The sequence below is a fragment of the Polyodon spathula genome, chromosome 26 (genome assembly GCF_017654505.1).
Source record: "Polyodon spathula isolate WHYD16114869_AA chromosome 26, ASM1765450v1, whole genome shotgun sequence".
Lineage (NCBI taxonomy): Eukaryota > Metazoa > Chordata > Actinopteri > Acipenseriformes > Polyodontidae > Polyodon > Polyodon spathula.
The window spans coordinates 10,254,141-10,267,526 of record NC_054559.1 but is presented as its reverse complement, the minus strand read 5'-3'; the positions used below and the strand labels follow the sequence as shown (position 1 = coordinate 10,267,526).

Genomic DNA, 13,386 nt, shown 5'->3' with positions numbered 1-13,386 from the left:
TTTGGTTTCATTTTTGGTAGTTGTCAGGCACCTATCCTGTTACACTATGCAAAGGATAATTCTAGTCCAGGTATCCTGGTTGAATTTCCCAAATTGTTTTAGGTTTGGGGTCCATATGGACCCCAGGCATAGTGTATCGGCAATTCCAACCTTCTCGTGGGAATATCTTAGGCACCGTAATAGCTAGCTTCTTGGTTTGAAAGTACAGATTTTGGGCTTTTCAATGGTGTCAGGCATGACAGTATGCATACTTTCTATCATGCCCTCATTCAGTGCTCCAGTGCTGTGACGCGTAGCAAATCAGTTCGTGTGTTCAAGTACCTGTAACTCAAAAATGGATATCTCACACACCCAGATGACATGTTCCTAGAATAAACTACATCGTCTAGAATACAGTGGTGCCTTCATTTGCTAGGAGACAGCTGTGTGCATTGGACCCGGATTGGATCCGTTTGGACCCCAGATTACCAGGAAAGTCCGTTTTCCGACGTGTCCTTATGAGGGTTAACACAAAAAGAACAACATTTGTGAACTTATCTTAGCAATCAAGTCGTTAATAAACTAAAACTGTTCTCCTTAAAAAAAAGGTGTGCTCCCAATAGTGTGCTACATAAATTATGCAGCCACTATGAAAAAGTGCACTACAGTAGCCCAATATAATTGTGTTATAAAAGCAAAACTCTAGAGAGTGTTTTAAATATATTGAAGTGTGAAGTGCAGCACATTAGCAGGATTTATCAACCAACACATGAAAAAAGGACAAGTATGGTTCTGCATTATGAAAATGTTATCCAATTACACAAGAGAGAAATAGCAATCTCTTTCAAGAACCAGAGTAGCAAAGCACAATAAAAGTACTACAAATAAAACAAAATATTGCTCTCCAATATGTTTAATAATGTGAAGGTCAGACAAACAGCATACTATCTTTTATTATTACAATAAATCACTGGTTTCTTACATGGAACCTGTAATTTATTCGAAATCCCCAGGAATGCATTCTTTTCTGCATCGTTAGTATGCTCATGGCTCTGTTTCAAAACACAGATCCCTAGTAGGCCTGTGGTAGGTGTCAATGGGAATAATGCACAGATTGTAGGTGGAATTACATATTGCTGCCTGCCAAGCTGGAAGTGTTCTTTAGGTTTGCTTACAGAAGCTCATAGCCTGTGCACAAAGCAGCCCACGCTGTACAGTCATACCATTTTCTTCTCCCTTCACTTCTACTTGAGATTAAACTAGCAATTTCCCAGGCAATTTAGCTCCCCAAAAACTACTCGTTTACCTCTCGGCGTGGAGTGTTTCATTGCTTACTGCTGTGCTGCGAATGCGCAGCTATCATTTTACAGCTTGTATTTGACTTTTTAAGAACACTCTAATACTTAGACTCTTGCCACATGACTTGTCTTTAATGCTCAAAGGGTGCAGTGCTGGAAACATTTCCATGAGGATTTGAAAAGAGACAAACCTACTGTTTCTGTTTTACTGCAACGATAAACTAGCAAGGGCCAAGGACACTGAAGCAATGCACAAAGAACTGTAGGCGATTAATCGATTAACTTGAAAGTCTGATTTACTAATGCATGAAAAATGACAGAGTGCAAACCAATTCATCATACTGTATAGCCTTGATAATCCAAACTTTTATTTTACGAACACCGATGCTACTCAGATCTCCAAATAAAGACCCATGTATCTATTTTTCATATACTTAATTACAAAATGAAAAAGGTTTGCGGTTGCTACCGTCTTTTGTAGTCACATCGTATTTTCATACGGTTGTGTATTTTGCAATATAATTACTACATGCAATCACAGTGTATCTCGCATAGCTTAAGGTAAAGGGAAATAATTCCTATTATTTTGTCTCATAATAAGGAGGTAAATTAAATAAAAGAGAGGGCAAAGTACACTCTCCCATACATGTCACTACCTGCAACTTCTGATAGAGTTATTATAAATAAAGGAATAAACTGGACTAATTCAAATAAAAAGAGGCCTTCACTACAATATTTCAGCCTCAATAATGTGGAAACAGTATTCAATTACTAATTAATTTCAGTTACAATAAGTCATACACATTGTTGTACAACACAAGTCAATGCAAGCTAATGCACTGTCAAGATTTGTGTCATAAAAGGTCATCAAAGATATTTTTAACAACTCTGATTTAGGGATTCCCTCTGGGGCACCTTTCTGGGAATCTGCCCAGGTGGAGGGAATGTAACTAGCATGGAATTTGCATTGGAATGTTAAAGAAGTGATAGCATACTCTTTACCTCGTATTGATTTTATTATCAATGGCTCCCCCTTTATTGAGATGGAAATGTTGGGATAAAAAAGGTGCATCTGGAAAGGTATTACAGACAGTGTTCCCAATAGTACTTCAACCATCTCTGTTTCTTGAACAGTTTCACTGCTTTGTAGCACTCAGGGAATTATAGATATGCATCAAATAAATGTTGTGGCTGAAATCACTATCATTTAAAATGTTATTCATGATCTTTAATAAAAAATTTTTTCATGTCATCAGCTCATAATTGAGGAAATCATTATTTGTTCACCAACACAGGTAACTATGCCCACACGTTACAAACCGATCTATCTCTTGCATGTATTGGCACCGTTTAGGTCATCAGTTCAAGTTAGCGTCTTTCTTTACCATGGCAGAACTATTACCTCTATGGTTAGGACACACAGCGCTGTTATCAAAACACTGTTGCTGTACTGCCCTATATCAAATTACATCTCAGTTCATTTCAAATTAAGGTTTGAAAAAGTCTTAGTTGCAATGAAAAACAGTTAGCATATCAAAAGCAATACAATGGTTATTTTGCTAAAGTTAAGACAAAGTTTTATATTAGTGTGACAAAGACGGCTGTAGTGGAGACGTCAGACCAGAAGAAACACATAGTAATGCGAGATGGCACGATAAATAAATGCGCTGCTGCGCGGTTTATTATTATAAAATAAAACAGGACAAAAAAAAAAAACAGGACACGGCACTGGCAGCCAAAACAAAGAGACAAACAAAAACGAACTACACAGACAAACACGGTGAGCTGATACTTCAACTATTCTTATTATCGTTACCTCCGTCTCCAATCCCGTTCTCCACTCACCGAGCACACAACCCCGAGTGAGTGAAAACATGGGGCTTTTATGCAGCTGTACCGAGACTCGATTGCTAATCAATCATTCAGTTGGAGTCGTGGTACAACTGCACGTGAATTAATAAAGTGCAATTCCCAGTGCTCACATATTATTACATTTTACTTGCACGTGAAGTGCTATGCAATCCTCGTGCCTAAATACAAATACACATTTTAAACATTTGTGTTACACAGGCCCGTTTATATCCCGTGTACCCATGCCTATACACCAACATTAACATTAACACACAACACGCAACATATAACATTGAAATACACACAGGGGCGGGCAACATTGCCACATATGAAAAAATATAGATTTTGGTACAATATATGGTACAACAGTAACTTAAAGACAGGGGCAATGGTAATTTAAGGACAGGGGCAATAGTAAGTTAAAGTCATCTACAATGGGATGAGGTGTGCTAGAATGCTACCACAGTGGTAACATTTGGATATTTTACATGATATTGCATTAGGGAGAATGAAGAACTAGAACTCAATCTTCCAGACAGACTGGAACCAGCAAACAAATAAAATGTGTAGAAGAACCTGCTTAAGTGAGACTACAACCAAGAAAACTATTTCTTACAACATACAAAATGAACAATACTTTCATACTGCATTTTGTAGTTATATAAATTTGTATGCAGCAATCATCTGCAAATCGCTGGTAGGAAAAATTATTAACAGTAATATTAGTAAGTACCTTACATTGTTATTAATAATATTTGTAAGTACATTGTTTAATATTCATGACAGTGACTGACTTACATTGGAATTTTTTGAGCAAAATGCAGGATTTTTATAGACTGCCTAGCATGTAAAAAAAAAATGTACAATTGAAGCTTAACAATATTGTACAGCAATAGAGTGCTGCAGTGGTTAGCTTGTTATCCAGTTAGCATTCAGATCTGTCACAGTTTTGATTAACTAAATAGCCGCCAAAGTGAGTTCTGGTTTTCCTTAAACAGGTTTTGACCTCATCACAGGACATGTTCTGCTGTATGTGTGTTTCACAAAAACCACATTTACAGACCAGGGGTCCTTATGTAACATACATAAACAAAAAAAAAAAAAAAAAAAAAAAAACAGCTCAAGACTTATATAATCAGAACAATAAAAAAAACACCTTTAAAACACTTGTAAATAATAGGGGGGAATTACCACCCACTGCCACCCTCGGATTTCAGTTGCTAGTTCATACTTGACCAGTTTCACCTTCTGGTCCGTGCAGAAGGCGTGTGTGTGTTAAACTTAGAATCTCCAGAACTGTTTTTAGACCAACTCATAGACATATGCTCTTCTGAATCTGAATGAAATATTGCAGTATCCCTTACAATAATCCCTTAGTTTTAAACATAAATGAATTTTAGACACCGCCCTTGAAAGGTGCTGCATTCACATATTTGTAAACTGAAATTTTTGAAGTACAGTAATGTGATACAGATAGCTTCACCTGCCATTGTGTCTCAACTCTAATAGCCCTGGAGGGACCAGGTATTGTATATTGGGTGTGGCGGACCACCTGCAAAGCAGTCCATGGTTAATGGTATGCTTTCTGGACTCCAGTTTACCAGAGACTAGGTCTTAAAACCAATTAGAACTCTTTTCACACAGACCCACCAAGTGCCACTAGTGCCAATTACACCCTGGTATACAGCTGTAACCCAGCCACCCTTTTCCTGTATTTTGTTCACAAAATTAAACAAAGACCCTAATAAGTATATAATCAAGCTGTATACAAATACTTGATAAACATTACTTTTCTATGTCAACGTGGAACACTGTTGGTGAGCCAGAGCCTATTTTTACACCCTCAGTTGCACACTTTTTTAGTCAGTTAGTACTATAGAATTGCTGTGAAATAGTTTTATTTTCCAATAACCTTGCATCTTGATTCACATTTTATTTTCTGTGTCTGTGAAATTGTATTGGCAATTGAAAAACATGTTCATTATTATGGGTCCCTGTGCAAAACAAAACACAGTGAACATTAAATCAAAACTCAGAAATATAACAATACCCTCCTTATGAATAAAGGAGAAATCACCATCTCTGGTTTCCTGTCAGTTACCCAGTTGGTTTGACGAAATCCATTGCAGTTGGATTTTCATTACCAAATGGTCCTCAATGGAGTACTGTACTATCCATTGTGAGTGTTTTTTTCCCCATCTGAATGCACTGTAGTAATAATACAGTATGCTCTTCCATTTTGTATCCTTCAAAGCTGACACTGTTCATGGATTTTTACGAATTCTCCCCATGATGAATTTGTAATCTCTGGGGTTTAGGATTCAGGTTGTTTATTTGAATCTGGATATATAATAAATGACAATGCAGTGAAGGACATTTGAATTTTATTGTAAACAGCTCTTGTATCATTAGATTCAGCAGCAAACCCATATAGCTAGCTCTGACCAGTGGAACTGACTTCTGTATATGGCCCCTGGTGAGTGATAAGGTCTAGTATCCATGGCAATTTATTCAGCAACACAGTTCATATACCATACTGTGATTTACCTTTACAGCAAACAGAATGACAGTGTGCATTGCAGCCCTATGTTTTATGAGACCCTGCCACTGGGTAACTTGGCTGATGGGTGGACAACAGCACTGCATGCAACCAGTTATTTGCAGCTGCCTGCACCATTTGCTGCTGTACTTTCCACTATATATCATGCATTATGCATTTCTGTTTGCAGTATTATGCTTTGTGATGGTGTTCCACCATAAAAGGCACTATATAAAATATTTACTGGTGCTAAGATTACAAGCAGCCCTTACGAAAAATAAATAAATTAAATAAATAAATGCAGTAATACTGTAATTAGTTGAAATGGAACACATTTCCTCATTTCTCATTGGACACCCAGCTGGTATATACAGTAAAACCACATGTTTTTTTAACGCAGATCTACAAAATCAGCATTATGGGAGTTGTGCAGTATACTTCTAAACGAAAGATGCAGCCAATATGTTTTTATTTTTTTACTAGTGGTGTGAGTAGCAGATTGAATACAATAATTCCAGTTGAAGGTGACAGTATCTTACTTGCTACACATTGCCTGCACTGGCTGTGTGGTCGTAACCTAAAAGACACACAGTGCTGATTGTAGATTTGTAGAGTAACACAGTGCGTGGTTTTACAAGATTCCATTTGCACTGAAATATCCCTCGTGGTGTATTAATTTTTCTTTTTGCATCTGAACAAGAGCATGCTGTGCAATTATACAATGTTAATATCGGCTGTAGTGGGCGGGGTTAAGGATATCACATGGTAGACAGAGGTGGATAGCGGTAAGAGTCGAGCTAAGAGCTCAGTATCAGCAGCAGCAGTGTGCAAGGTGCGGCTGAGGAACTGCTTCAGTGTAGCGCTGCATAGCCAAGTACAGGGCTGACAGACCTTCGTGTCTTCATCAACACACACAGAAAAAAAACATAACTTTGTTTGTTAACACTTCCGTGTTCAAAATGGCTGATCCCGTTGGCAGTGACGGCGAGGAGACCACCGCCCGTGGTTTTGCAAGAACTGGGGCTCTGAGGCAGAAAAACGTCCATGAAGTTAAAGATCACAAGTTTATTGCCCGGTTCTTCAAGCAGCCGACCTTCTGCAGCCATTGCACAGACTTCATCTGGTGAGATACCTCAGTGGAGCCAAACTCGCTCCACCTGTTCAGCAGCTGCATTCTGTTTCAGAACTTAATATCACTTAGATAGGCTCTTGTACAGTATTTATTTTCACTTTTTAATTTAAAGAAAAAAGTGAAAATAATTGCCAATTTATTAGGAGTAATGTATAATGTGTTTTGTGTGTGTGTGTGTGTTACGTTATATTGGTTAATTGTCATAGTTTTGAGTTGCATTTTAAACAGATTGCAAGTTCTTGTAAATCGTGACATTTTAAAGGCATTGTGATATTGCGAGAAAGAAAATGCAACTAGTTAATTTTGCATTCAGTGCAATATACTGTAGGTGTTTAGGAACATTTAAATATAGATATTTACAAATACTTGCATATCGAGACTCGCATTTTGCGACATGCATTTCCTAGATGAATCAGCAGAGTATTGACTTTCTTATTTATGCTATTGTAGAATGAGGACAGATTTGCAGACAAGCGTCCCGGTAATAACTGGATGTAAAGCACGGTTTTCTGGTCCCTTTTTAAATAATTTGTTCCCTTTTTACCTGCAGGGGATTCGGGAAGCAAGGATTCCAATGTCAAGGTGGGTGTGCGCATTGCTTTTGAATTGTTTGCAGTTTATATTACAAGATTTGATTTCTTAACCGTGTGGTTACTTCTGCAATACATCCTGACATGATTATATAGTAATGTATTCTTTTGTGGGCGGATAATGAAGCGACTTAGTCAGTGGTGCATGAAAAAGAGCAGCCCGAGCCCTAATAATTTGTAAATAAACAAGTACTGTATTTCTGTAAACCAATGGGCAATTCCGATTGGGGGTTGTTACGTTTCGAATGAGGTCAAAGTTTTGGACAATATCCTTATCAAAACAAAAAGCATGATATTCGACAGATTGTCAAAAACATGAAATTTCAGTCGGTATCAATTCTAAAGCTGATTTGAAGGGCTCTGTGTGTATGATGACCAGGTTTGATTGGGAATAATGCAGATGTTCTCAATACATCTGTTGACAGTACTATCAATTACTGCATTTACACGCACAAGGAATCGATCATTTTGGAATTGATAATTAAAAAATAAATAAATAAAAAATCTGAAAACGGGTGTGCGCGCTTGTGTGCAAAACTCAGTCGGATTCAAGGGAGTCGATACTTATGAATTGAAGCATTTCAATCAGATTAAAACTCCAGTCAGCTCCAAACTGGTTTGCATTCAGGTTGTCTGACTCCAGTTTCATTGTTGGTGTGTGTCGGAAACCCAAAACGATGTGACACATACAGTATTGTAGACAAAAGGAGTAGTGCATTGCTATTTAGCACAGATACACGATTCTGTAGTTTTGCCGTGTTTGACCAAAAATCCAGAAGAATAAAGTACTTTTTTGTTATATTATCTGAGGAAGTTGCTCCTATGCCAGTTTATATTTTGGTGGTCAATTTGTTGATTTTGTGCATGCAAATACCACCCTGTTTGACAAATTCTGATATAGTATTTAAAATAGTGAGCTGTGAGTTACTCTCTTAGTTGGTTGGTTGGTATTTTTAAATACAATCATTAATACAGGCTATTCTGCATTGTACTATTATAGCAGCAGTTATTTAATTTTGAAATAAATACCAACAATAAATGCGTCTGTGAGCTGCCAAACACATTAGCACTGTTAAGTGACAGCACAGGAAATGCTCTGTGGGCTCCATTGCTGACTGTGATCTGCAATGCCCCATGAGTAACTCAGACTAGTACTAACATGCAAGCGAAAGGAATTCCACCGGCATTTTTCTACAGGTGCCAATTCTGTATTCTAAAACTACACCTTGGCACTTCTACACATTTGCAGCATTGTAAACAGCTTAAAAAGACACCCCCCCCTCCCCCCAAAAAAGGATTCTTTAATACTTGTTACACATCATGGTGTTAGCAGAAACCCACCTCTTTCCTGTTTTCTTAGCAGAAGTGAAACTGTTAGAGGCAAGTTTTACAGATTAAGCTACTGTCTGTTTAATGGATTTACTGTAACACAACAACTGACGAGAACACATTCTTTCAAACTTTCATGTATGCAAATTCATAAATGCCATGAAAGTTGTCTTTTTTACTGTCAATACAGTAAATATTTCAATGCACTTATTTAATAGATAAAAACACACACACACACACACACACACACACACACACACACACACACACACACACACACACACACACACACACACATATACACACAGATTAAAGCCTGTGGTTTCAGTTGATGCTTCCTTGTATTGATTGGTGGCATTAATAAAAAGCCAATGCCAGTGAGAGTTTCATCCTATTCTCTTGTGTTATAGTGCATTGCCATTGGCCAAAGTACAAATAAATCACATTTTTGTCTCCTGATGTAAAGAGCCGGAGGGGCTGGAAGTCGCAGTGTGTTTTTTCTTTTTGTTTTTCCCTGATCTTCAGTAATCTCCTCTCGCTGACCCCTGCTGCCGGACCCGCTCACTATTCTGTTTCATGACTTTACTGCCAGTCTTTAGGGTCATGTGGCTGATTTAATCTCCTGAAATTGTTTTTTGTTTTTCATAGCAGTGGTGGTGATGGTGAGACCTGCTGTGCTCAACTGACTTATCCCTTTACAATTATCTGGATTCCTCAGGCAACACACATCTAGTTCTGATAAGCACGTGTTGCAGATAATTGCATTTCAGATCTTTTAAGGAACAAGAGTAGCTTTATTCCATGCTCAACATCTAGAAATGAAAATAGATTTGTTGTGGGTTTTTCTGCAGCCTTGTATGAGAAACACATTTGTCAGTTTGTAACTTTCAGCACTGTGTTTGCCTTCAAAATTCTTGATCTGTACTGTAGTAGGAGCAACAGAACAGATTCAGGATTGTATAAGGTGCTGAAATCTGACAAATGTGTTGGCAATTTCTCAAAAAAGGCTGCAGAAAACCAACTGTTTTAGCACTACACCTGAATGATTAGTTAACATTTTGCTTTAATCTTTTCCCTTTGTTGAATGTGTGTGTGTGATGTGGACCAGTCCCTTCATCATTCAGGTAAAAGCATACACATATGAGAATATCGCAGTAAAAAAATTAAACTCCTGCCAGTGGGGTGAATATTGTGTTGGGTGTAACAAGGATGTCGACACACTTAAATAAAATATCATCTGTAAACTCTTATCAATTACCTTTCATCTTCTTCGTTTCTATAGGCTGATAGAAGTCCCATGTGGTTGTTATGTGATTGCACAAGTAAAAGTGAAACTCTTTGGATGCAGTACTGTGCTGTATCTCGTGTTCATTTATTGAGACAATTTACGTTAAGCAACTTGCCCAACCGATCGAATGCTCAAAGTGAATGTTATTAAATATTACTGTATGTTACAGATATGAGGCAAAAACAGGAAGAGAATATTCAGATTCTGAGTGGACTTTTAACATTGTTTTCACTAGCTTCCAGCTGGCAATAGCAGGAACTTTTTAGTTCTCGTGATAGAGAGTAATCTATTTAAGGAACGTCATACTGGTGCTGAAACAGAGAACCATGTTTAAGAGAGGCGATTACTGTATTTAGCCATGCTTATATAAAAATGCATGTTAAACCAGTGACCCTTGTTGATAATTTTTGGTTGTCAAAGATCAATCTTACTATATGAGTAGATTCTGTCACCTGCCTGATCAGCAATTAAATGCAGTGGGAGAAGTAATTATAATTTGTACATTAGGGTTATTCAGTAACTCCAGTTGTTCTATTACTGCATGAAGAGGCTCTGAAGATTTGAAGGACCAGAGGGTGTTTAGGGAAAAAAATTTCAAAGTAATTTAGTCATTACAGCAAAATTGACAATATGGTATAATGTTCAAAAACAAGAAATCTCTAGCACTGTAAATACCTGAAAGGGGAGGTAGTGCATTTTACAAAAAAAAAAAAAAAAAAAAAAACATTGTAAATCAATTTTTAGAAAAGTTGTACTACAGCTAAAATCTTAGCTTGTAATGCAGGAGTGATTCTGTAAGTGTGTTACACTTGGTAACTAAATACACAACCCACACAAAATTTAGAACTACATCCAAATACAGTACAGCATAGTAAATTACATACTCAGCAAATTACAGTAGGTTGAAGCCTTTTAACAAACAATTGCACATTATTTTTGCAGCTAAAACCACTTAAAAATTAAAATGGGGATTAAACAAGCAACAAAAAAAAGCCTCTGTAACATGTGGAAAAAAATGTACTATCGAACTCAGAATCCTTCCTGTACCATCAGCTTGGACTGCATTGTGGTCTGATGTTTTATATTCAACAGTCGCGTGTACAGTACAGTACATGCAGGGTATCACATGGACCATCTTAAGTGAAGTTTGCACATCTTGTAGCGTGTCTCTGTGCAGGGGAAGACCTACAGCAGTGTGCTGTTAGCTGGCTGTAGATCAATCTGTTATCTTCTTAGCGGTGCGCCCATTATCATAACTGTGATAAAAGCATATAAATTTACCACATGTTCCTCAAGTTGCTGTAAGATTTGACACCTTGCTACCTTACTTTTAAATCTTCTATGTGTTTGAAGTGCTGGAGCTGTGAACCTGAGGCTCTTTCTCTTCTGAAGCGCCTGCATTCACAATCAGAAAATCTTTCCTCTCCTCGTCTCTTCCTGACCTCTATTGACACCTGTTTCTGGACAGCGGTCCTCCTGACACCAAGCTTAACCAACAAAAAACACCTTAAAGGGTGACTGTACATGCAGAGCTGGCTTTGACATTCAAAAGCAGTTTTGAAGACGGCAGTATGTAGACAGGTGTAGTATAACGACATCTTATTCATATTTAGCTTTAAACATTATGGGAGTAAACAGCATTACGTGAATAAACACCATCACATAAGGCATGTATATATTGTAAACTTATACTGTATGTTTAACACAAAAGTTGTGTATATAAAGTCCACCATCTGTATGTGTACAGTATGGTTCACCTATCATGTTAACGCGGTTTACCTTTGGGTATATAGTGGGAAAGTTGTGACTCATGCATGTGTGCAGTTCTGTCTGAAAATTATTCTTTTAGTGAAACTGAATGGAAATTCCATAGAACATGTTGACACAAGGATTCTGAGGGCTGTCAAGTTTGAACAAAGCTAGCCTCTTCGTGTTAATCTTGCATATACAATAGTGTACAGCTATGGCCAAAAGTTTTGAAACTTAGAATTTTTAGGATTTAGACATAAAAAAAGTATATGAACATAATTTAGATATTTTATTTAACATCATGTAATCAAATAAACTACAAAATGATATTGCAGCAGTATACAGAAAGCCATTATAGTAGTACAGTATTAACACATGTCTTTCGTTATAGGATTGTGGGAATGAGGCTTCCGCATGCCTGCTGCTTACTGAAATGTAAAGTCAGTGTAGCTTGCTAAAGGAACCAGAGGTGCTCGAGTCCTCCCCTTAAGAAGAATTATAAAAACAAATGACTAGGTATACTTTACAAAATGTTTCCATTGCTGCAGGAAGTCTGGATGTTAGTTTATAAAGGCTACTTTCACATCTAGCAATTAGAACACTGCTGACTAGCAAAAATATCTTAGATATCTGTTTTACTAAAAAAAATGTTGCTAATCAGCAAGCACAATAACCATTTCAACCACCAGATAAAGCCATCAAAAATACAATGTCCATAAAGATGGTCATAGAGACATACTCCATATACACCCAAGATTATGATTCGACCTAATATCTTGTGCTAAATACTGTCCTTAGCAAATGTAATCAGAATTTGACAACCAGTTATCAAGATACATTTTTAAAAGATGATGTTGGACTTGCATACAACGACAGACAGACAAAGTCTCTATTTACCTCCAGTTATGGTACTATCAATAGCCTTTGCTTAATGTCCTTAGCCACTTTCATCACATAGAGAGAATAATTTCTCTAGAGTATGTAAATGTAAACTACAGACAAGAGGGACGAATGCCATATGCCCTGAGATTATGATACTGTACCCCCCTCATCTATATTGTGATTAAACAACACAGCACCTAGAGAAGTCAGTGTCTGGTTTAAAAAGCAAGATAGAAACTGTCTAGTACAGGGGTGGCCAAACTTCCTAACCTATTAGCCGCGTAGCAACATTTTCATATGGCCGAGACCCACTGTAAAACATAAAATATTTGCGAGCATGACAAGTGCAAAAGAGCCGCATGTGTCTCATGAGCCGTGTTTTGGGCATCACTGATCTAGCAGAAGCTCCCATTACAATGCTAGGCAAAAATGCAAGCCAAGTGTGAGTAATTTAATGTTTTGTTGAGTCTTCTCTATGCTGAATCTGAAAATAACACCTTTTGTCCAAGTGTTACTATGTAGCTTTGGATTCTGGAGAGTGTTTGGGCTTTTGCCTGATTCTGTTCTTGGCTAGTACTGACCATAGCAATGGAACAAAGGTGCGAAACTGTAAGGGCTGTCTCTGTGGGCTGTAAAGACTAGCAGTAACAGAAGTGTTACTACAGTACTTATGTTTAAATCATTCTGTAGACAATACCCACTATATTGTACTGCTCTCTGTGATTATTGAATTAACCTGCTTGAGGTTC

At 37.5% G+C, this 13,386-nt stretch overlaps 1 protein-coding gene across 2 annotated transcripts in view; it reads left to right on the top strand.

Annotated features, from left to right (window-relative positions):
- The first annotated feature begins 6,441 nt into the window (after positions 1-6,441).
- The window catches only part of LOC121300719 (protein kinase C beta type), a 107,100-nt gene continuing 100,155 nt past the window's right edge, over positions 6,442-13,386 (top strand). Inside the window, exons 1-2 of one of the 2 annotated variants that reach the window (XM_041229445.1) lie at positions 6,442-6,790; positions 7,350-7,381. In XM_041229445.1, the coding sequence (XP_041085379.1) occupies positions 6,627-6,790; positions 7,350-7,381 (196 nt within the window). In that variant the 5' untranslated portion in view covers positions 6,442-6,626. The remainder of the gene's footprint in view (positions 6,791-7,349; positions 7,382-13,386) is intronic. The other variant, XM_041229446.1, reaches the window with a different exon arrangement.